Source organism: Lynx rufus, unplaced genomic scaffold, assembly GCF_022079265.1.
Source record: "Lynx rufus isolate CCGP_SWC_20201006 ecotype Redwood Valley unplaced genomic scaffold, mLynRuf1.p SCAF_5, whole genome shotgun sequence".
NCBI lineage: Eukaryota > Metazoa > Chordata > Mammalia > Carnivora > Felidae > Lynx > Lynx rufus.
The window spans coordinates 75,149,785-75,174,675 of NW_025814867.1; the positions used below are offsets into that span (position 1 = coordinate 75,149,785).

The window sequence follows — 24,891 nt, forward strand, 5'->3', positions numbered from 1 at the left end:
TCCGTGGGGAGTTTCTCCCTCCACTGACAAACTTGGAGGATCCGGGTTAGTTTTACTAAGGGAAGAGGGAAGTTTCCTTACCCACAAACCGTCTCAAAGAATATGTAGCCAGGAAGTCTCATATCTTCTTTTGCTCTTTGTCCAAACTTCAGAAATCAGGAGACCCTTAGAGATGCTTTGGTGCTGGGATAGCTAGAGGACAACACAAGAAGGGTAATGAGGGTTCTATGCTTGGAGACCCCAAGGGAGACAGCACGTTGGGGACCCAGATGGATGACTGGATGGGGCAGGCATGGGTGTCCAGGTAGCCTGCCATGCAGGAACCAAAACAAAGGAGCCATCTAAGCATGCAAGAAGAAAAGGAAAATCCCTAGGTGTTCAAAACAAACATGGAAGTGAAAACCAGAGTGACTGGTAATCAGGCAGGCTGATACTGGGCAGCTTGGGAGTGGGTGGGACCTAACCCAAATCAGTTCCCAGCACCAAGGGGACAGACAATGAGACATGAGCCCATAGAAGGCAGGGGAGAATAGAGATCCTATATGAAGGCCACATCTCCAGTGAAAAGGAGGCTGGTCCAGAGGATGCCACACACCAGCAGGGAACACCAAGAGCAGGAAAGGAGCCAAGGAGAGTTGGGCAGATGCCAGGCCCTGGCCAGGATGCCCAGGCATCAGATTGCCACTTACTTAGACGCAGCAGGGGAACTGGAGGGATCAGCAGTGAATGTAAGGTCAAAACTCCATTTTGACCCACAGCTGGTGCACTGGTTGTCAGATCTATTGCCCAGGATTAACTCTAGAACACTTCCCACCGGTGAGATGGGGCTATGCTTCCCAAGGTTTTCCACCCAGAGTCCCTGGAGCAGATGAGCCAGAACCTCTATTTCTTGGGAGGCCCAGGAGGAATGGTCTAAAGCTATTCATGTGACCCCACATTTCTTTAAAACTTCAGATTCTCCATTTCAGTGGCATAGGATCTTTGTATTGTAATCCAAAACAAACTAAATTGATGACAAATTCTCCAGTGGCCGAAAAGTACAGCTCACTGTCTCTTATGCCAAGTTCCCTGTGCCCTGATTTGAGACACACAGGTTGGTTAAGCCTTCAGAAACAACACAGTGACACTGGTGAAGACAGGGTTAAGAGTCAGAAATCAGAAGCCTAGAAGGTGGCTTTTGTAAGAAGGGATAAGGCAGGCAAAATAAGAGTCATAGTTTGCAAGTGCGTTGGTAAAAAGCATGCTCAGGGGCGCCTGGGTGGCGCAGTCGGTTGGGCGTCCGACTTCAGCCAGGTCACGATCTCGCGGTCCGTGAGTTCGAGCCCCGCGTCAGGCTCTGGGCTGATGGCTCAGAGCCTGGAGCCTGTTTCCGATTCTGTGTCTCCCTCTCTCTCTGCCCCTCCCCCGTTCATGCTCTGTCTCTCTGTGTCCCAAAAAAAATAAATAAACGTTGAAAAAAAAAATTAAAAAAAAAAAAAAAGCATGCTCAGAGGCAACGAGACTTTAAGGAGGTAAAAGCTATCTAATTTTTGCCATTCCATAGACCACCTCTGATCAATTCTATCCTATGATTTTATTGAAACCCTCTTGAACCAACTGAAATGTTTTAAATTTCCACCTCATAAATTAATTTCTATTCAGATACCACTAACTCATATCAGCCAAAACAAGCAAAAAAAAAAAAATTCACCTAGTGATTGTATATAACATAATCTTATGCATTCCACACACATTATTGAATAAATACAAATTTTATTTGTATACTTACATATAAACAATATCCTTAGTTTGATCATTTAAAAAAATACAGATTCATATAACCAAAATGCTTGAAGGACTTAGCCAACGAAGTGTTGACTATTTTTACCCATAAATATGAATATTCAGCCTGCCAAAACGGGTTTAGCAATAGCCATACTTGAGATATTTGTGGATTTCCATGAAGATTGACTCTTCAGATTATGAGATCCAATACAACACTCAAATCAAATATTAAAGGAAAAAATGAACTTTCAACCCCAAGTTAGGACCTTATATAGGAAATTCCTGTGGTATTTGCCCACTCTGAAAATTCTAATGAGTACTTTTCTTTTTCAAAATCAAGTAGGATATATAAATAACAACAGTACCTCAAGTGCTTTTATAAATAGCAAAGCTATACTTTCACAGCTATAAGCAAATGATATTTGTATTTCCCTGAGAAATGGTTTGAGTTCAAGGGCAAAATGTGAGTGTGTGAGTGTGTGTGTGTTTCCTGAAGTCATTGATTGCAAGATGTGGGGAAGGCTAAGAAGAGAACATGTATCTGTTGATGTTCAGGTGAGATCAGCTCCCTGCCCATTTCAGATCAGCTGTGGGAACTAGGGTCCCTTAACCTCTCCTACAGCTTCCATCCCATCAGAGCCTCTGGGCCTCATTCTCTTTAAGTGCAGTAAAATAGAAGACCCTGCCAAGAAGCTCAGAGGCACCCCCCCCCCCCAACAAGTGGGTCTGGCTGCCAGTCCTGCTCTCATTTGTGCCTTTCTTCTCCTGGAAGCCACTCCCTGAAACCTCTGTTCCTTATTCTTCCCTTACCCTTCTCTAGAATGCAGTCATGCTCACAAACTCTAGGGACCATGATATCATTTTCTAGACCTGTATCCTTAAACCTGACCTTGTCTTCCTCCTCCTACCTCATCCTTTTCCTCCCAGACGGGGATGCTCTGTCCATTCACATGACCTGCTTCAAGATCCAGTGTGTTATGCCAGGATGTTCCACATACCCTTCCTCAGTCCTAGGACCCTTTGCCTCTTACTCATCTGGTGCCAATTTGCCTCATCCCCTGATGGTGGTATGGGTACGACAATCACACAAACTAGATTTTTCGATTGATTGTTTATCTGTAAATGGAAATTAGATTTTAAGAGCTTCCATCCTTGGCTAGTGCCTAAAAGCTTAAATCCTGACACGCTTATAAAGTTTCTCTGAATTACTTGAACTCTTATTTCCCTAAAAGCTACTGACTGGCAGCCTTAAGTGCAGGACTCTGTGTCGTCTTAACAGGTGTATCTGTCTGCCAACCCATGCCATTATTGAGGATCTCTCTTGAGGGCCAGGCATCTGAGATTTTACAATTGACCTGCATATCTAGTTGACATTAAAATGACATAGAAGCTGGGGCACCTGGGTGACTCAGTCTGTTAAGCATCTGACTTCAGCTCAGGTCACGATGTCCCGGTTTGTGCGTTTGAGCCCTGCCTCTGGCTCTGTGCTGACAGCTCAGAGCTTGGAGCCTGCTTTGGAGTCTGGGTCTCCCTCTCTACCTGTCCCTCCCCCACTCACGCTGTCTCTTTCTGTCTCAAAAATAAATATTTAATGAAAAATGACACAGAATCCTTTCCTTGACTTCACTTACATTTTCTGAACTAGTCCTGAAACTTGGGTCCTGCAGTTAGAAGCAGATTTATAACACAGAGGTCTTGAATCCTCACTTTCCCAGAGTAAGGCTGATCCACTGATGGGTACAAAATTTGTCAACTGTTCTTAACAAAAGTTCTCGATGACAAGGAGCACTCTCTTTCTGAGGGGAGCTCTCTGCAAATGCCACTGATGTTGTCATTGGATAGACTTTCTGGAAGTTCTTCCTGAAATCATCTTCAGAAAATGATTGCTCCTATAACTCATAAATGGTTTCTGAAGACTATCTCAAAGGAAGTCAAGTATGTAAGCGATGGCCGCATCATTGACCTAAGAGCACAGCTTCCCAAGAAGAGCACTGGAAGGGCAATAAAGAAGTGGGTGTAACCTCATAACTTTGCAGATGTATCATTTTTCTCTAACTTGATGAAAAGAAAAACTATAATGTTGACTAGTGGCCTGTTTACCTGTTTATTGAATGTTTCAGGGGTGGTTATCTTACCTGTTTGTGTCCCAAAGTCTTGACAAACAGAAAGAACTCCTTGAATGTGTGCTAAATGGAACTAGATTAACTTGTTTCAGTTGAAAGCTTTGTTAAGGTTATTAGTGCTCATGAGTAAGTACATCACGTACTGTAATGTGTTCTAAATGTCCCCAGATATGTTTGTATTTTCCCTTCCTACTTTTTGTAGCAGGGAGCTGAACTGTCACACCTGATTCTAAGGCACAGAGCTTTTCACACACCAACATGTGTTTATATTTATCCTCAATGATCTAAGCATACACAGAAATCTCATTTGTAATGTTCCAAGTCCTTTTTTATCAGCTTGGAACTTTAAGCTTCTTCTAACCATAACTTTTCTATGAAAATTCAACTCACTATAAACTCTAAAACCGCTACTGCCCAAACTGTTCCAGAAGTACAGGCACAATGTGCTGCCTCTGACATGAAATAAAACTCTATTAAAGAGATTTGAAATCATATGATGAAAATAAAACGCATTGGGTAATGCAGTTACTATGTTGCTATCATTGTTGTTGCTCTTTAAGTACAGCACATGAAACAGGATCTCTTAATCTGTTTCCCCAACTTGGGGATTAGAATGAATTTCCAGTGAGCTCATTGGAAAGCTCTATCAGAGTGAAGGACAGACTCCACTCCTTGAGTCAAAATTGTGCCAAACTGAACCAAAAACCAAACAGAAGGGCTTGAAAGGATCCTGAAAACTAAGGTTCCAGGAGGGTGGGGTCTCAGGGACATGGACTCGAGTCACAGTCTAAAAAGCAGAAAGTATACTGTCAAGAAGGGTCAGTCATTCTTGCAGTGGCCAGCAGTGTAGGGATGTTTACATTAAAAACAACAACAAAAACAGTATTCTGAGTCTCTGGGAAACCCCTTGTAACACTGCAATACAAGTGTTGGATGTTGAGAGGCCGGGGCACTGGACTCTGCTGAAGGTACAATTGTGTCTGGCAACAAGAGTTCTAGTCCAAAGTGCACCTCTGTGATCATTAAAAAAAAGAGAGAGAGAGGTTTTGATGGGTGAGAAGTTATTTTTTATCTCTTTCAAAGCATATAGGTCTTCCCAGACCCATCTTCCGGTCCTGTCAGATGGAACAACACTTGGGACCCTCTTGACAAGGAGCCCCAGGCTCTAACACCAAGGATTCCATGTGGTTTAAATATAAGAAAAAAAAGAAAGAAAAAAAAAAAACTTTATTTCCCCACCTTGCTGAGTGAATCCTTCAGCAAACTTGTCAGAAACAAAAAATGAGCCAGTTTAGTTTGTTGTTTTCCTATGCAGAAATAGGCAGCATGACAGAACCGTCACTGACCTTGAAATTGAAAAGACCTGGAGTTAGCCTCTTGGCTTAGCTACTTATAATCTGGGTGACCAGGGACAAAGTACTTCGCCTCTCTGAAACTCAGTTTCCTCACCTGTAAAACAGAAGTGATAATGTCCGGTGACCAGGTACATTATGGTGGTTAAACAAACTGATACACAAAAGTGCTTGGCACAGAACCTGGCAGGGGACAGGTCTGTCCTGAATGTTACATATTACTCTTCTTCCCTCCTGAGGTAGGTCGCACAAACATTCCTGGCTGGTGTCCCAAAGCTGTGACTTCCAAAAGGAGCTCCCATGCGGAGCCGCGGGGAACCCAGGTGTGTGGCCTGTAGCTCCAGCCCAGCCTGCTGTCTCAAGTGGGACGAACCCGGGCAACAGGTGAGGAGGGAGGTCTCCTGGCACCTCTCCCCGCGCCCCCGTGGCTCCGCCCTCCCGCAGTCACACCGACACGGCTCCGGGCACGATCCTCCGGATGTGGGTGTAAGATTTCCTGATGGTGACACTGCCGTGGTGCGACACCCCCCGGGGCAGGACACACTCCTCCGTCAGTTTCTGGGCCTCGGGGTCCCAGCACAGCACCGTGGCGATGACCTCGTTCTTCTCGTCCCGCCCCCCAGTGATGTAGAGCCGGTTGTTGCAGGGCGCGATGCCGCAGCTGGCCCTCTCGTGGCTGAGCTGGGTCACCAGGCACCAGCTGTCTTCCAGAGGGCTGTAGGCGTACAGCGCTCTCATAGCCCCTCCTGAGGAGGAAGGGAAACACGGTGAGCATCTATTGTTTTTCTGGTTTTCTTCCCCTTTAACCACAAAAAGCCCACTTCTGCTAGGTCAAATCTACCATCTCGCCAATGGAAATAGGAGCTTCACGGCTCTCCAGAAAGCTCTGATGGATTCTAGGGACAGTATGTCTGTGCTGGAAACACTTTACAGAGCCCCTTAAACTCTGCTGCCAGGCGCTAATCAGGGTCTCAAGGACGACTGGCTTCACGTGGTGCCAAAATGTATCCTAAGACTGCTCCCTAGAAGAAATACCGCCTGGTACAGCTGGGGCACTCAGCTCACAACCCCAGCTCTGCCACTTTTTTACTGTAACCATAAGCACTGAGGCTGCGGTGGTTGTAAGACGTCAGAAGGACCATGCTCATAAAGCACCTGCAGAAAGCCTGGTACACAGAAGCTATCGATACATGGCAGTGACTGGAGGTGGTGGCGTCTCTTTGTAGACTGAGCATGACCTGGGACGCCAGCCCAAGTTACCCATCTTAAGATGAGCTTTGAAGTCATGAGGCTGACCATAAACACACAGGAAACCTGAAGCAAGAGAGAGAAGGGGGTTTTCCTTAATCTGTTCCTGTATTCTGCCTCCAGGAAGCCTGCTCTGATTAGTTCTTGTTTGCTGAAGTTACATATTTTTGGCATCTCCTTAATCAGTAATTCTCAGTCATGGCTGCACATGAAAGTCACCTGCACATTAGAAACACCTTGCACTGTTGGGGCGCCTGGGTGGCTCAGTCAGTTAAATGTCCAACTTCAGCTCAGGTCACCATTGCGAGGTTCACAAGTTCAAGCCCGGCGTTGGGCTCTGTGTTGACAGCTCAGAGCCTGGAGCCTGCTTCAGATTCTATGTCTCCCTCTCTCTCTCTCTCTGCCCCTCCCCTGCTCATACTCTGTCTCTCTCTCTCTCTCTCTCTCTCTCTCTCAAAAATAGTAAAACATTAAATAAAAATTAAAAAAAAAGAAACACCTTGTACTGTAGACCAACGTGCTCCCTCTCATTCTGATATAATTGCTCTGGAATAGGGCCTAGCTATGCACATTTTTGTAAAAAGCTCCCTAGGTGATTCTAATGAGTAGTTGGTATTGAGATCTGTCATCCTTAACAATTCCATGCCAACTGTGGTATGGCTAGCCAGGCTTTCCTTGTGGCTAAATGCAACTTTTCAGAGTCCCAGAGCAAGTGGAAAGAGTAAAATTCCCATGAACACAAAATAAGAAATAATGATAGCTACCATTCATCGGTCACTTACTGTACTGTGCACACTTCAATTTTCATACATTTGCTAATGTTTGCAGCACACTTTGTTCCTGTGGCAACTTCTGGCTCCTCCACTGGGCCCCACTGTCATATTTTGTATGTACCCTAAACGTGGGCTGTCTCTGTGTCCAGTACTACAAGGTAATTCCCACCAAGGCCTGGACCAATCCCTTCTCTTCCTTTTCCACCTCACCCACATCACCCAGGAATCCATGTGAGTTCCCAGGAGGGCCTTATCTGATCTACCCCCATGGCTGCATGGGTGGCGGACCTCAGATAAATAAGATGCCATTCATTTACTTACCAACAACATAGATGCGGTCCCGGAAACTGACAGCATTGATGCATTTAGCCTCCACCGGCATGGATGACTTTAAATTCCATTTATTGGTTGAAGGGTCATAACACTGAGTCTTGTCTGTGGCCAGTTTCCCATTGGGCCCGCCCCCAATCACATAGAGTTTCTTCTTATGGCTGGTAGCTGCGAAGGAACTGACGTGGACAAGAAGGGGTGCTGCCTGTGGAGGCACAGGGCATCAGGAGAAGCTGTCAGTCACACAGCTACAGACTGCCCCCAGACTGCTGCAGTGGTTCACAGGACACAGGCCAGGAGCTCGAGAACATAAGCCTGGGCATCCTTTGCCTGAAGTCACAAGGCCTGTGGGCTTGACTCCCCTTGAGACATGAGGTCAAAGCACTCATTTCCCACCCTCTCTGCAGGCTCTGGACAGGCTAGAACGGGTTCAGTGTTGGATGTTTCCAGCCTGTTTCTCCCAGAGTCCAGCTATCAGGGGAGGGAAGGTGTACATAGGAATAAGTGCTTATACAGATGAAACCAGCCACTATTTGGAGGAAAATACTTTCTCAAACATGCATATTTCTATTCATTCATGTGTTCCTTCATTCAAAAAATATTTACTGAGTGCCTACTATGTGCCATTGCCCTTATTGCTTTTATCTAGGAAGAAAAGCTGATATAAGGGTTTCAGGGGGCCATAGGTAAGCAGACTCCCACTCTGGGGCAGCATGAAGATTTTGGTATTTAGCCAGACCTGTGCTTCTACCCTGTGAACCCCAGGGCACTCAAGGGGACTTCCAAGAGCTTCTTGCCTTTTGACATGGCCCTCTTGGGTCATGGAGCAGCTGTCATAGCACTTGACAAGTTGAGAAGATGTAGGGCACACTGCTATAAAATATGAAGGGCTATATAGCAGTTTTCAGGTTGACAGGTCTTGCTTGGTTAGATGCCATGATGATGTAGCTACCTTTGCTTGTGCCTCTGATGGCCATGTTTTACACTCCCCAAAGTGGAACATACTCTGACATATAGTCTCATAAGGAGAAAGAAAATTTGTAATTAAGAATAACCTGGAAATACAGGAAGTGAAACTGTTTTACTCTTATTATTATTATTATTATGACATTTAACATGAGATCTACTCTCTTAACAAATTTTTTTTCCACATCAGACAGGTAATGTGCCAAGGTTGTAACAAGGTTTGAGGGCGGCACATGTCACACAATGGTTTGAAGACCCAATCATCACACTTATGAACTACAAAAGGATATCTCTTAACAACTTTTTAAGCATAAAATGCAGTGCTGTTATCTGTAAGCACAATGTTGTACAGCAGATCTCCGGAGTTTATTCACCTAGCATAATTACAAGGGCTAACTTCTAAACACTACCAAATGACTCTGAATCAGTAAACAGTGTAGGAAAGGGATCTCTGTATGCCCACTGGGGAGACAACAAGGGCAGATGGCATCTGAGGAGACAGACTCTGAGCTCAGACATGCAGACTGAGGTTAGAACCAAGCCTCCCCTCTACATCTGGGCTTCTTGCCAGGATAGACAGGTGCCCACGCAGAGCTTCCCCGTCTGAAAGGAAGTTGTTTCTCTGACCTGATCAGCAATGCTGAAGCAATGGCTCCTATTAAGAGGGAAGCTTGGAGCCACCAAAAATGTTCTCAGTGGGAGCAGAGAGATCAGAAAGCCATATACCTACATTGGCACATATTTCTTTTTTAAAGCTTTGAAGTAATAATACAAAATTACTCATAGAAATAATCTGCTATACCTCTGACCAGCAGTTATGGAAGGGATCATAGGTCTCCACATTGTTGATCCTCTGTAAGCCATCAAAACCTCCAATCACATAGACCTTGCCACCTAATACCACCATTTTATGCCTCCAGCGGCCTATGTTCAAATACTCAATTTGAATCCATTTGTTGATTGAAGAATTATATTTCCAAACATCATGCTGTGTCTCTTTGCCACCTAGAAGAGATACAGAGCATTTAAGAAGCCACCACATATATCAGAAACACAGCTTCCCCCATAATTTCCCACAGTCCTTAAATGCTATATCCCCAGGTCAGCTCTGCTCCCAAACAAAAGAAATTGTGAAGGTGTGTGTGGTCTGGATGGGGAAATCGAGCCAACATAGGGGAATAGAGAAAGCCAGGTGAGGCTGGGGTGAATCGTGTACCAGACTGTGCTAGGTGTCATGTCTGTGCTGTGAGAGTTCAGAAAGAGGTGGCTGAGTGAATTGGGTCCAGAGAAGTCTCCAGGGGAGTGGCATCCAAGTGGCCTGGGTGGATGGGGGCCAGCAGGCACCTGGACTCAGTGTCTGTGCAGCCAAGGGGTAGGAAGTAAAGCAGGACAAGTAAGGTTGGACCACTGCAGTGGGGATAGGAGAACCTTGACCGGCAGGCAAATTAGGAAGTACCTTAAGTTCTGTTTGCTTGTTTATTTAGACAAATACAAACCTGGGAAAATCACCAAGAAATCTTACAAAATTGTCTTGGTTCAAATCTCTGATCTATATAAAAAACATAAGTAGGGTTTGTCCTATTGTTAAAAGATTTTATTATAAAAGAATTAGATACTCACAACAGACAATTTGAGAATGAGATGGTAAATATTTTTTTCAAGACAACTCTCTGAAAATACATAATTCAGTTAGGGAGAGAGACCAAGATCTTTGGGGGGATTTTAATAAAAATATTTTAACGGCTTTGTGTTTCTATTCCCCATCAGCATAGAGTATCACCAACTACTTAAAGCAAAGCATGTACTTTTCAGGGACACCTGGGTGGCTCAGTTGGTTAACCGTCCAACTCTGGATTTCAGCTCAAGTCATAATTTCATGGTTTGTGGGTTCGAGACCCACGTTGGGATCTGCACTGCGAGCATGGAGCCTGCTTGAGATTCTCTCTCTCCCTCTCTCTCTGCCCCTCCCCTGCTCTCTCTCTCTCTCTCTCTCTCTCAAAAATAAATAAATAAAATCTAAAAAAAAAAGATGTACTTTTCAGACTTATAAATGTGCACTAGTGGGGCAATGTGTATCACTGATGATGCTCTGTGTCCTGGGTAAATGTTTCTCTAAGGTAGAGCCCAGAAGTGAGATTTCTAAGGGAAAGGCATGCACACCTTGAATTTTTATAGGTGTTGCCAAAGAGCCTTCCAGAGCTGTCCTGGTTGACCTTTCCCTATACCCCACTCACAGCATATATTAAGAGCGTTTTTTGGCTTATTTTGTTTTGCAAGCTGATGGAGAAAAATAACACCATGGTATGGTTTTTCCTGAGCTTCTTCTTCCATGAAGTTTCTGTTCACATAGTTCAACCATTTTTCCCTCGGGTTGTGTGCATTTTAGAGGTCTCTATTCAAAACACTGTGCGTGATATTGATCCCAATGCGACAGCATCTAAAGTTATAAAATAACTATATACTTTCAAAGTAATGTATGCACACTGTATTAAGAAGGAAACAAAAACTCTATGAGTTTTACCTCAAGATGTAAAGAAGGCCTGATTAGGTTGGAGGCATGACATGTGCATAGACGAGAGGACAGACGAGGGCTGTAAAGATGTCAGCCCTCCCCAAGTTCATCAATACATTCAGTGCCTTCAGGACTTTTCAGGGAACTTGAAGAGATCATTCTAAATTTCATTTGGAAGAGTAAATTTGGAAAAATGTCTGAGAAACTTTTGAAAAAAGAATGAACAAGGAGGATTTTCCCAGCAAATATTAAAATATACTAAAAAGCTACAATAATAAAAGCAGTGTGGTACTAGCATCAAATGAGACAAACTGACCAATGAAAAACAAGAGTACAGAACAGACTGAAAGATATAAGAATCATTAAATAAATGGTATTAGAACAATTGACTACTTAGGGAAAAATGAAGTTAGAGCCTTCTTTCACATTATAGTTAAAATAAAATTCAAAAGTAAATGGTATAAAAGTAACTGGAGAATGTATGGGAGATGCTGATGATCTTGGGGTGAGGAGGGGCTTTCTAAGCATGACACAAAACGCAGAATCACATAGGAAAGAAAGTTACTATATAAAATATAAATTGAAGGTCAAAGATAACCATAGTCTGAGAGAAACTATTTGCAACACAAATAGCAAAGGACATAGAATAAGAACTGCAAAAAATTACTAAAAAGACAAACAACCAATAAAGAACAAAGGGTAGGAATAGATAATTTTCAAAAATAAAGTGTTAGCTAATAAATATATGAAAATATGCTAACATCATTAATGATCCAAGAATGTAAATATAAACATTTTGGGCTATGAAAAAAATGCAATTGATAATAAAAAAATGTCAGCAAGGATGAAGAAAATGGGCCATGTCATTCAACGTTGGTTGAACTGCAAACTGGTACCAGTTTAGTAACATCTACAAAAATTCTAAATGGACACATCTTATGACCACTTCCAGGAATCTCTCCAAAGAGCAGCACAAGTTCATAAACACATGTGTATTAAAATGCCTATTGCAGCATTTTTTTCCAGTGGGAAAATAAAAGCTGAAAAAACTGTATTTCATTCAATCAGTAGACTGCCCTGAAGCTGGTGGAAAGAACACTACCAATAATGAAGAATAGCACTGCTGAGCTCTCCTATGTGCTTGGGATTGTGCTGTGCTTTATGTAATACATATTACATCACTTAATCCACATGACAGATCCCTTATGTCAACACGTGATGATGCCCAAAAGAGACTGTTAATTGAAGCACAAATCTCTGTGATTTAACTGTGTATAACAAGCATGACTTCATGTATTGCTCATGTCATTTATTATTATTATTATTATTATTATTATTATTATTTTAGAGAGAGAAAGAGCATGCACGTGAGAGCTGGGGAGAAGAGCAGGAGGGAGAGAGAATCGTAAGCAGGCTCCATGCTCAGCAAGGAGCCTGTCAAGGGGCTGAATCTCATGAGCCTGGGATCATGACTTGAGCCCAAATCAAGAGTCAGATGCTCAACCGACTGAGCGATTCAGGCGCCCCCAGTGTCACTTTTAAATAGACAACAACAAGTTTAAGTGAGGCGAAGGACAAGTTGTAGAACAACATATGTAGTGTATGTGACAAAGACTGACTATGGTTCCCAAATCTGTCTTTTCCTCCTGTACACACAGCTCAACTGCATTTCCTAGCCCACCGCATGGGAGCTGGGACTGCAGGGGTGGGGGTACGTGGCTAGTTCTTGCTAATAGCATGTGAGAAGACTGATGCCTCATGTCCAGGCTGAGGTTGTTATGAGCAGGTATGCTTTCTCAACTTGTTCAGTGTCTCCTTCTTCCTCTAATGCATCAAACTTGAAGACCACGTGTGGAAAACAGCAGCATCATAAGATGCAAAGAACCTCGGTCCCTGAATGACTGAGTGAAGGAGGTCCACACCCCCCAGTGCCCACATACTACTGCCATAATTCTCTGAGAGTTAGTGTTTGTTACAGCAGCTGGCATTACTTACTCTAAGCCAATATAAAACTATTTTTGTAAAAAAGTTAAAACGTATAGGATTGTAATAGCACAGAGAAACTGCCATATTTTACTTTACACCCTGTATTATTTGAATCTTCTACAACAATAAAAAAATACTTCTACAAGATAAATGAAAGCTATAATCTAATCTATGGTATTAACATACCCAGGGAAGAACTGACCTGCCCTTGACTTTGGAGGAAGCCAGTTCTGCGAAGAAGCTCTTCCCCAAACAAGTTCAGATTAGAAAAAGCCTCCAAGAGAGGACAAGGTATGCTTGTCTCCTTCCTTGGGGCTCCCAGAAGAGCTGGGTGACTTTTGATGTCATTGGGAGAGGATGGGACTCACAGAACCTGGGTTGGAACCCTGTCTGACATTTACCAAGGTATGACCTGTCTTTAGATATGTTCCATAATCTTTCAGAGCCTCCATTTTCTCCACTTGTAACTTGGAGATTAAAATCACCTACCTTACAGAGTTGGTGTGACAGGCAAATGATGAAATGCCACCAAAGTGAAAATTCACCTACTGTGCTGTTAAAATGGTACAGATTTTGTCACTTAATAAATATTTATTATTTACTATGTAGCTAGGCACAGTACTAGGTACTGACAATATGGTATTGACTCTTGTAGAATTGAAGGACTAATGGGAATGAGGCATAGTGTAATTGTAAATAATTAAGCAAATAACTTAGAAGAGAGAAATGAGGGGTGCCTGGGTAGCTCAGTCAGTTGAGCATCTGACTCTTGATTTCGGCTTGGCATCGTGATCCCAGGGTTGTTGTATCAAGCCCACAACGGGCCCAGTGCCAAGTGTGGAGCCTGCTTGGGATTCTCTCTCTTTCTCTGGCTCTCTCCCTCTGCCTCTCTCCCCCCTACTTTTGCACGTTCTCTCTCTCTCTCTCTCTCAAAAAAAAAAAAAAAAAGAAAGAAAGAAGTGTGAAACGAAAAAGTACTATGTTCTACTGGAGCATCTAAAAGTATGACAGTAAACTTGAGCTGAGGTTCAGGTCTGGGGAGAAGAGCAGACATTTTTATTCATTACTGTATTCCCAGTGACCAGCTCAGAACCCTACACCTAGAGCAAACACCAAATAAACTCTAGTATCAGTTTACTTCTTCCTTTTCCATGAAGGACTGGACCTGTCTGCCTGCTACCCCAGATCCTAGTACAATACTGCTCACAGGTTAGTGTCCATTAAGTAATAATGTGCTTTCCCAGATAAGACCCCCTGGGTTTCTGTATGCTGATCCAGTCAGAGTTAGACCATTGCCATTCACAGGAATTCTTGTAAGATGGTGGCCTGGCTCTCACTCAGGAAAGTACATCGTGCCACTGGGGCTTGCTTTGGCATCATGTGGCTCCTGCTTACCTGAGATGTAGACCTCATTTTTCAATGTCACGCATGCAAACTCCACCCACTTCTTGTTCTCACTCTCCAGCTCATGCTCCGTCATGGGGAGCTTGGCCACCTCCAGGCGGCTGCGCCTCAGGGGGTCCAGGCAGGTTACCTCCGCCACAAACCGTTCATCCTTTGTGCAGCCACCAATGATCATGAATACCTCAGACTGAAACTCATGCATCCTGGGCTTGGTGCGCTCGGAAATGATCTGGAAAACCAACGGGCGTACATAAAGGCAGGATGACACAGAGGTTCAGAGACTAGGCTATGGAGCCAGACAGAGAAGAGCCCAATTCCCAACTCTGCCACCATATGACCAGGTGACCTCACCTCCTTGAGCCTCAGTTTCATCATCTGTGTAATGGGAATTTTAGTGGTAACTACCTCATAGGTTTGTTGTGAGGATTAAATGGTATCATACACATGGTGTGCTTGGCCTGAAAGAGGCCTGGTGTATAACAGGTACTCAACAAAGGCTACCTATTGTTGCTTTTGCTGCTGTCTTAAGAAATCCAGGTCCATTTACATTAAATGCACTTCTTGCCTCACCAGGGCTTGAATCCTGAAATTTCATTTTTGGCCACCTTCCACTCTCTCCTGGTTTCAATTTCTTGATGATATCCCAGACTTTGCTCACCACCCGACCTCTTCTGAAAGAGAAGTCCTGATAGTAGGCACCTAAGAGCACTTAGAGACTTAGGAAGGAAAAACCAAAAGGGAGCACGGTGTGGCTGGGGAGGTTGGAGGACTGGGTTCCAACACCAAAGATATGACCCTTCAGAGCCTTGAACAAGCAAATACACCCACACCGCAGATATTTGAACCCAGCTTAAAGAACAGAGGTTTGTAAATCAAACACACCAGAGTTTGGCCCTGGTTTCATCACGTATGGCCATGTGACCTTGGAGAAGCAACACAATCTCTGCAAATGCCTGTCATCACTTCTGTGCCATCAGGTCATTGTGAGCACTCATGAAGTCATGACGTAGAGGGATGAGCAGAGCACCTGGCACATGCACAGCCCTTAACAGGTAGTCATGGTGGTAGGAGCAGCTGGAGATGTCATATCGGCATTCTTAGGGAAAGGGGACGCCTTCCCTCCTCCTGGTTCCATCTGTCCCTTGGGCTCAGTGGGGAAGGTTCTGCAGGTGGGTTGATGGGAGACAGAGAGGCAGCACCCATTTCCCAGATGACCAAAGCGGCTTTTTCCTGCAAGGTCAAGCTGACCTAACACAGACTATGAAGCTTCAGTCTTGACCACAGATGCAACAAACAAGTTACAGTAGCAAAAACTGCACCCTAAGTGGTGAATCCAATCAATGGTCACAAGTAATCATAGGCCAGCCAAATCCAACTTCTACTTGTCCATCACAGACTTCGTTTTTTTGTACCAAAGAGTCAGATACAGTAAATTCTGCATCCTCAATTCATGGCCATAAAGTCTGTGGCAGGACTCTCTTCTGGGGGCCAGCAGAAAGTAAGGATGTGTGGGGCAATGGGCAGAACCTGAGGGCATTGACAGTGGAAAAGACAACTGAGATAAAGGTGGGAGGGGTGGTCCTGGGAACTTGGAGGCACTATGAGAATACCAAGCTGGCAGGACAGGAGCTGAGAGATGAGCACCAAAGACAGTTTTTGCCAGTCTGTGATTTTCTTTCCAACTATCTACCCTGGTTCACAGCACAACCTCTCAAGAGGATTAGGGATTGTAGGGCAATGCTTAGAGGACAGCAATGGGTTCCTCCCAGAACTGGTCCCCACGTGACCTTTATTCCAGCTCTGAGAGCCATGCCTCAGCCTCCCTCCAAAGCCCCCTATCTTCTTCATAGTGACTGCTTTCCTGCCTCAGTAGCCTGCTGGCCAGTAGGGGACTCAACTGTGATCTTACTCCGGATTCCCAGACTGGTACCCCATTCCTGAGTCCTGGGCTATGTAAGACTCTGCTCCAATTGACTAAAACCCCTGCATTTCTGCCTGCTATCTGGATCCCCACCTAATATCTGTCCTTGATTTCCCACACCACTTCCCCATCCACTTACCTTTTAAGTCATTGGCACTATTTGTAATGTCCCATTGTCCTTTCCTCCAAGAGCCTATTCTTGACTTTCTTTTTTTTTTTTTAATCTTTATTTATTTTTGAGAGACAGAGAGAGAATGGGAGCAGGGGAGGAACACAGAGAGAGGGAGACACAGAATCCGAAGCAGGCTCCAGGCTCTGAGCTGTCAGCACAAAACCCAATGCGGGGCTTGAACTCACAAACCTGGAGATCATGGCCTGAGCCGAAGTCAAATGCTTAACCGACTGAGCCACCCAGGTGCACCAGAGAGAGAAAGAGAGAGCGCGCGCGCGAGCGTGCACACACAGAGCGCACAAGTGGGGGAGGGGCAGAGAGAAAGGGAGGAGACAATCTCAAGAAGGCTCTACACTGTTGGCACGGAGTCCGATGCAGGGCTTGAACTCATGAAACCATGAGATCATGACCTGAGCTGAAACCAAGAATCAGACACTTAACTGACTGAGCCATCCAGGTGCCTCCTGACTTTCCACACATGTTCCCACAGTCCTGAATTTCCCCATCACAGCACTTTGCATACTTCTTTGTAATTTACTAGAAGATCCCTGAGGGCAGGAACAGCCCTTATTCTTCAATGGATTCTCAGCATCAAGAACAGTGCTTGGAGGTTGTGAGTTTCTATAAACCTTTGTTGAATGAGTGAGTGAATGAATGAATGAATGAATGAATGAATAGGAGAGCTAGGTAACTCAGGACCTGATACAGATATTTTTTTCCAGTCTAGATCACTGTTGTAAACAGCTTCCTCAGTGGTACCCAGCAATCCCCACCTCAGGATATTTACATTTTATGTTGTTCTCCCCACATTATTCCAGAGTTGGTCCCTGGGCCAACAGAATACAGCAAAGGTGATGGTATATCTCTGCTGAAACTAGGTTATCAAAAGCACTATAGCTTTCATCTTGATTGCTCTCTCAGTTTTTCTGGGGCCATTTGCTCTGGGGAAAGCCAGCTGCTATGGAGAAGCCCATCTGGCAGAAACTGAGGCTTCTAGCCAATAGCCAGCAAGGAACACACACCTCTCAACAATCCTATGCATGAGCTTGGAAGTTGATCCTCCAACCCTGCTTGAGCTTTGAGATGACCACAGCCCCAGCTAATGGCTTGACTACAACTTTGTAAGAGACTATGAGCCAGAACCACCCAACTAAACCACTAAGCCTAGATTCCTGCCAGCTGTGAGATAATAAATGTTTGTTGTCTTAAACTGTAAAGTTTTGGATAATTTGTTGCACCGCAACAGAAAACTAATACAGGCATCTAGTTGATGGAATTGCTGGGTATTAAGACCTGCCTTATCACTTGGCACTGCAGGACTCCTCAGTGGTGGCACTATTATCAAACTGTAAACACAGCTACATTTGGCAAAATATTAACTCCAAAGGCATGAGACGTGCCTGTCTGAAGTCAGAGATGTGCAACTTTATTGCAGACACACAGAAGTGTTTGCCAAAGAATCGCATGCAACAATCAGGCTTAACCAGTTTATTTTCCGATTGTTAAAAACAGAACAGGCAGGGGCAACCCGGGTGTCTCCGTCCCTTAAGCATCCGACTTTGGCTCAGGTCATGATCTCAAGGTCCGTGAGTTTGAGCCCTGCGTCAGGCTCTGTGCTGACAGCTCAGAGCCTGGAGCCTGCTTCAGACTCTGTGTCTCCCTCTCTCTCCTTGCCCCTCCCCCCTGTTCTCTCTCTCCCTCTCTCTCCCTCCCTCCCTCCCTCAAAAAATAAACATTAAACATTGTGGATCATGGGTTTGAGACCCCTGTCGGGCTGAGAGCTCAGAGCCTGGAGCCTGCTTCAGACTCTGTGTCTCCCTCTCTCTCTTTGCCCCTCCCCCCTGTTCTCTCTCTCTCTCTCTCTCCCCCTCCCTCCCTCCCTCAAAAAATAAACATTAAAAAATTTTTTTCAATAGAACAGGCAGTTTCACCTTACTGACTACTCATTAACAGGGCCTGTACTAGAGGACCAACAGAAGTGATCATATTGCTTCAACAAAGCTGTCCTCAAGGCTGAGCCTTTGCCCCCTCTGTCCTCAGGAATGAATGACACCACACAGGTCAGAGCAGTCTTTGGTACACATCAAGGTGGTCGCAGGAAATTTAGGAGGTAATTAAATACAGGAGAAACTTTCTCTGCCCCAAAAGACTTCTCTCAATGAAGGTACTGGCTACCACCCCTAAATCAAATGTGGATTGACATCTGCTTTTAGGGTTCTAAAATATCCCACCGCTGCCACCTCCACGAGCTTAGGGGAGGAACAAGGTTAAAAGGGAGAGATAATGATAGGGCAAGAAGGGTTCAAGTTTGGAAAAGGAAGGTTAAGGGGAGAAGTGTGTTCAGAGACTAGCCTCCAGGCTTTCACTACTATTCTGAGGAGTAAACCCAAGATCATTCAGGCAGCAAACAGACGGGGAGTTTCAGGGAATCAACTGGCAATGAGACCCTGATTCGAAGATCACTGTGTTTGGTTGGTTCAGCTACCAAGACTGTAACATGGGAATGAGAAAGTGCCCTGGGGAGGATTTAGGACAATAAATCAGCAACCCTAGGACACAGTGAAAAGAGAAATGTTAGCTTCAGAGAAGGAAAATGCTTGGTTGTGGGAGACAGAGCACCATAAAGGAACTGCAGAAGAACGAGAAGAGTCTTCATTTGTGGGGTCTTACACCATGAGCCAGACGCTGCTAACCACATCACGTTCATTACCTTACTTAATTCTCAAAACAACTGGTATCAGTTGGTAGACATCATTATCTCCACGTTACAGGGCAGGACAGAGCTTTAAAGCAGCTAAGTAGCTTACCCACGGTCACACTGTCAGTAAATTGTACAGTCAAGATTAAAACTCAGATCTACCTAAACGCAAGCCCAAGTTCCTGCCACTGGAAACTCTTCCAGATAGAAGACTTCTGTCTCCCACTCTCCCCCACGCTGCAAACACCGAAGTGAGAGCACATACTTCAGAGCAGCAATTTTGCAGAAGGCATAGTACAGATATTTTATAGAAGAGGAAAACCTTTATCACCTGCATTTCAGGGACTTAGGAAACAGGAAGCAGAAATAAAAATAGCTAGAATACTGGAAGTGTAGTTGATCAAGACCCTGAACTGAGAGCAGCTGCAGAGACTGACACAGTCTGCAATTTTATGAGAGCTTTAATGCCCGGTGCTGAGCCATCTGCCAGTGACCCACATATCCAGCATAGGGCAGGGCCCATATGGTTGCCTAGACTCCTACCTCTGTGTACTCATCACTGTTCATCTGCTTACTGTCTTGGCTTCTCTGACAGACCATCAATTTCATAAGGCAGAAACTGTTTTTGTAGTGCCCAGGGCCATATCTGGCAAATAGCTGGTGTTTAGGACTTATTTACAATAACTAAATATATACATACATACAAACATACATACATACATACATACATACATACATACATACATACATATAAAGCTTATTAAAATATATGGGATGCTGTTAAAGTGGTACTTAGGGGGAAATTTATAGCACTGCTGGCAATACTAGAAAAAAAAAAGAAAGTTCTCAAATCAATGACTTCAGCTCCCACTTAAAAAAAAAAAATCAAAGAACATTAGGGGTGCCTGGGTGGCTCAGTCGGTTAAGTGCCAGACTTCAGCTCAAGCCGTGATCTCATGGTTCATGGGTTCAAGCCCCACGTCGGGCTCTGTGCTGACAGCTCAGAGCCTGGAGCCTGCTTCAGATCTCTGTGTGTGTGTGTCTCTCTCTGCCCCTCCCCCACTCACACTCTGTCTCTGTCTCAAAAATAAACAAACATTAAAAAAAATTTTTTTTAATCAAAGAAAATCAAACCCAAAGCAAGCAGAGAAAGAAAATAATCAAGATCGGAGTACAAATAAGCGAAATAAACTATAAAAACAAATGAAACCAGAAGCTGTTTCTTTGATAAAATTGATAAGCCTCTAACCAGACTGATCAGGGGGAAAAAAAAAAGAGGAGACACAAATTACCAATATCTAGAATGAGAGATGTGACAGCACTATGGATTCTATAGTTACTAGAAGGATAATAAAGGAATACCGTGAGCAACTTTATGGCAATAAATTCCACAACTTCTTTGAAAGACACAAACTACCAAAGCTCATTCTGGAAGAAATAGATAACCCTATATCTACTAAAGAAATACAGTTTATAGCTAAAAACCTCACAAAGAAAACTCCTGGTTCTGATAGTATCACTGGTAAATTCTGCCAAACATTTAAGGATACATTTGCAGAGTGAACCAATGACAGCAGATCTGAGGGCAACAAAGAATGAGAAGAGGACACACAGGAAAAGAAGGAGGCTCCTAGGGACCTCAGAAAGACAATTTCTAAACCACCTGTGGCTAGGATTTCTATCAATGGCCTAATGAATTTTGGTAGCCTATCCCAGATCTACTGGACAGTGGTATATATGTCTGTGTGTGTGTGTGTGTGTGTGTGTGTGTGTGTGTGTGTGTGTTCATGTGTATAAGCTTTAAATACACTATCCCTATAGTATTATTTCCTGATAGTTTTGTTCCTCTCCACTAAGCCTATTTTTGTCTTTATAAAGATTTGAATAAAACATTTCTTCAGAAATTTGTTAAGCAGAACCAGGAACATCCAAATGATACATGTATTCATCATCTTGGTACTCATTTCTTCATTCAACAAACATTTACCAATCACTTACTCTACACCAGGGATTCTCCTAAGGTCTGGAGATGAAAAGTCCCATAAGATATATTTCCTACCATTACAAGCTCCCAGTATAGAGACATTTACAGATGAGGAACACAATGGTTACCACGCAGTGGTTGGTGCTACGATAGAGCAATGCACCAGGGACTATGAGAAGAGAGAGGTCTCTGAAGAAGGTGATGCTTTAACTTTTTGAAGCCAGAGTAAAAGTTAATTAGATGGAGAGAGGAAAAGGCATTTGAACAGCACCTCATTCTCCTGCAATAGAGGGTGAAAAGGCACGTCCACTTTGGGGAATTGCAAGCAGAGCATTAGGGTGTAGCAGAAGGGAGAGGTTAGAGATGGAGCTAGAGAAGTGGGCAGGAGGTGAAGAGTGTAGGGCCAGGCTCTGGGAGATGTGGGAGATGCAGGAGGGAAGGCTCAAAGGAGGAGACTTCAAAAGGGAAGGGCTGGAGAAGGTCCAAGGGCTTAGGACACGTTTACACAGCTGAATGTGACTGCGGCTCCTAAGGAACACCTAGAGCCATTTGTCCAGGGCCAGATCGTCCTTCACACCTGACCCTTCCTAGTGGTATAGAAACCAATTAACTCAAAATTCAACCTTGAAAAAAGCTAAACCATTAGCCTGATTAACACACTTACTTAGCTGACTTTATGCACGTAGTCTTTAGCAATTATCCTAATAAAAAGAAGCTTCATTCTGGAGTCGGGGTCTCATTCCGACTCGAGTATGGGGAACTTCAGTTAACTGCATTTTGTTTTTGGACTCCTCTTTTGTGACTCCGGCCATACTCCCTGTAACAGGAGCTCAGGCAGGAAGTGTGTGGGCTTGATCCTGGGAGTCACTGGGAGCCACGAAGAGGGTAAGCCCAAGAACACAATGATGAGGCTTGAGTTTTAGATTATCCAGCTGGTGAATGAATTGGAGGGAGGCCAGACTGAGGGCAGGAAGGTGAGTTTTGAGGAATTTTTGGAAATTTGGAAAGGAAACAACGACAGTCTGAACCAAGGTAACATTCACAGGATATCCAAGAGACTCGCAGTTCCCAGAGCGGGCAAACTAGGAAAGCTGTGCTCCTGTGGAATGGTGACTGAACAGGGCGCATTCTGTCCTCTGTACGTCACCCCCACCAACCTCTACCCTTAAGCCCTGGGAAGAGGAAGGATGTGCTGGGCATGGTGCTGAGCAATTTCCTATCTCACTCAATCCTCTCAGTAGCTGTTTATGATGCGGTATCATCCCCATTTCACAGATCAGAAATCCAGGGCATCTGGAACTGCCTGACTCAAACCGTAGACGGTGTGGCAATTGTCTTCACCATGAAGTAAGGTTCTGTAAGCCAGCCTCACCTATATTTCTGTGAGGCCCGCAGACTCCTTTACCTCACTGGTTAGCTAGTGTTGCTCATCGTCAGCTCACCTCATTGCCTGAAAGGTGGTACATCCTGGCTTCCTGAAGCAGCGGGAAGACCTCCGGGCACTGTCTGATGAGAGGATCTGCCTCCACCGTCTCCACAAAGTACCACGGGTCCAGCAGTGGCAAGCGCACATTCTCAAGGAGGTAGGGGAGCAAGCAGAGTCGTTCTGCCTGTTTGTGCCGGACCCAACTCATCACAGTCTCAAACACCTGAGCCTCCTCTGTTACATACAGCTCATCACTCTTCAAGATGTGGTACAGAGTGTCCACGGGAAGTTCTAGGAACTCCTCAGAGTTCAGAATCTGCACAAAGTTTTGGACGATGTAATTTTGCACCTGCTTTTTCAGGCTGTCCAAGGAGTGTGTATCTGCCAGCCTCAGTATTCCAACACAGTTTTCTGGATTCAAGGCTTCTGTTAGGAAGCTAGCACAGGCATCCACCATCCGCAGGAACTAAGAGAACAGAAGGGAGGCAAATCAGGCCAGAAAACCATTAGTCCCCAAGGAGGTTTATCAGGGAGTTGTGTGTAGCAACAAAAAATTAGAACAATCCCAATGACTGACAATAGGGGACTATAGCTAAAGAAATGATAATACATTCTTGTTTTCAACAGCCCCGTAGTCATTAATAAAATATGTACAAGAAAATTAAATGACATAGAAAATGTTCATAATGTACTGAGTTTAAAAATCTGTTCACTGAACCTGATCAAGCTTCTAGATTTAATCAGTAATTTACAGGAAATACAGCAGAAAGAGGAACATGTTAAATGATGCCATGGGAATATACCATCAGCAAAATCCAGACTGTGAGAAACTTTACGGAACAGCCAGTTCAATTTCTTCAACAAATACATCACAAGGCTGAGAGAGAGAGACAGAGAGGAGGAACCTGAAAATGCACAGAGATGTAAGAGACACATCAAGCTAGTGCAAAGTATGGACTTTATTTGGATCCTTAATTCAGATTATTATTCATTTTAAGTGTGGTAATGGTATTGTGATTATGTTTAAAGAAGAATCCTTGTCTTTTAGAAATATATAATAAAACATTTGCAGCTGAAATGAGAAAAGCACTTCACAAAACCATAGGTACGTTATAATCCACTTTTTATTGAAAATATGGGACACAGGCATAAAAATAAAGGCTGAAGTGTGTACACCAAAATATTAACAGGTATGATATCTCAGGATATCAGGTATCTTAGGATAATTTTTGCTACAGTAACAAACAACCCCCAAATCTCAGATGCTGACAAGAATAAATGATTATCTCTCACTCACATTATATGTCCTACAGGGGTCTTCATTCCAAGATGACTGAAAAGCCTTGACTGAGATATATGCCAGTGTTATGACAGAAGGAGAAAAAAAACAGCAGAGCTACCGAAAGGCTCTTAAGTTTTAGCTCAGAAGTTGCACATGCCATTTCCACTCACACCTAACCAGCCAGAGTAAGTTACATGGCAAAATCTGTTGTCAAGGAAAAAATAATCCTCCCACAGAAACAGTCCCATAAGGATAGAAAGGGAATATACTGTATAAATAATACAAGGTACTACACTCTCTAATAAGACTCTGAGAATTTCTCTTCCTCTTTTTTTTTACATACTTTATAAATCCTCTAAAATGAAGTAGCACTTCTGTAATTTAAAAGTTCATTTTTAAAATCGGTTTACGTGTCTTAGTTTTAAATGATCATCATCCTCATAAAAATATGAGTCCCTTCTTGGTTTCAACTCAGGAAATGATCTCACTGTTTGTGAGTTCGAGCCCCACATCAGGCTCTGTGCTGATAGCGTGGAGCCTACTTGGGATTCTCTCTCTCTCCCTCTCTCTCTGCCCCTCCCCTGCTCACTCTCTATCTCTCTCTCTCAAGATAAATTAAAAAAACTTAAAAAAAATGAGTCCCTTATGTTTATATAGCACTTAACACTTTACAAAGCACTGCCATATCCATTATATTACTTAATATTCATTTTCCAGATGAGGTGTCTCAAATGCATCAGTTCATTCTTTTTTTCATTTTTCATTTTAATTCCAGTATAATTAACATACAGTGTTACATTAGTTTGAAGTGTACGATATTCAAATGTATCAGTCCATTCTTACTGTTCTCTGGAGCTTAGCTTTGAACACATCCAACTTCCTATCCCCACTCCATATCCACTGGGCTCCATGGAGGGTCAAGGTCTCAGTGTTCTTGTGTTGATGAATTA

General features: G+C 43.8%; 1 protein-coding gene and 1 non-coding gene across 2 annotated transcripts in view; both read right to left on the reverse strand.

Annotated features, from left to right (window-relative positions):
• Positions 1-5,095: 5,095 nt before the first annotated feature.
• Positions 5,096-24,891, reverse strand: part of KLHL6 (kelch like family member 6) — a 56,668-nt gene continuing 36,872 nt past the window's right edge. Inside the window, exons 3-7 of the mRNA XM_047099484.1 lie at positions 22,676-23,125; positions 14,450-14,687; positions 9,359-9,561; positions 7,582-7,795; positions 5,096-5,985 (exon numbers count right to left, since the gene is read on the reverse strand). Coding sequence (XP_046955440.1) covers positions 5,684-5,985; positions 7,582-7,795; positions 9,359-9,561; positions 14,450-14,687; positions 22,676-23,125 — 1,407 coding nt within the window. The 3' untranslated portion in view covers positions 5,096-5,683. The remainder of the gene's footprint in view (positions 5,986-7,581; positions 7,796-9,358; positions 9,562-14,449; positions 14,688-22,675; positions 23,126-24,891) is intronic.
• LOC124527440 (small nucleolar RNA U13) lies at positions 8,741-8,844 on the reverse strand. The gene has a single exon (XR_006965889.1). It is a non-coding gene; the product is annotated as a small nucleolar RNA U13 (small nucleolar RNA).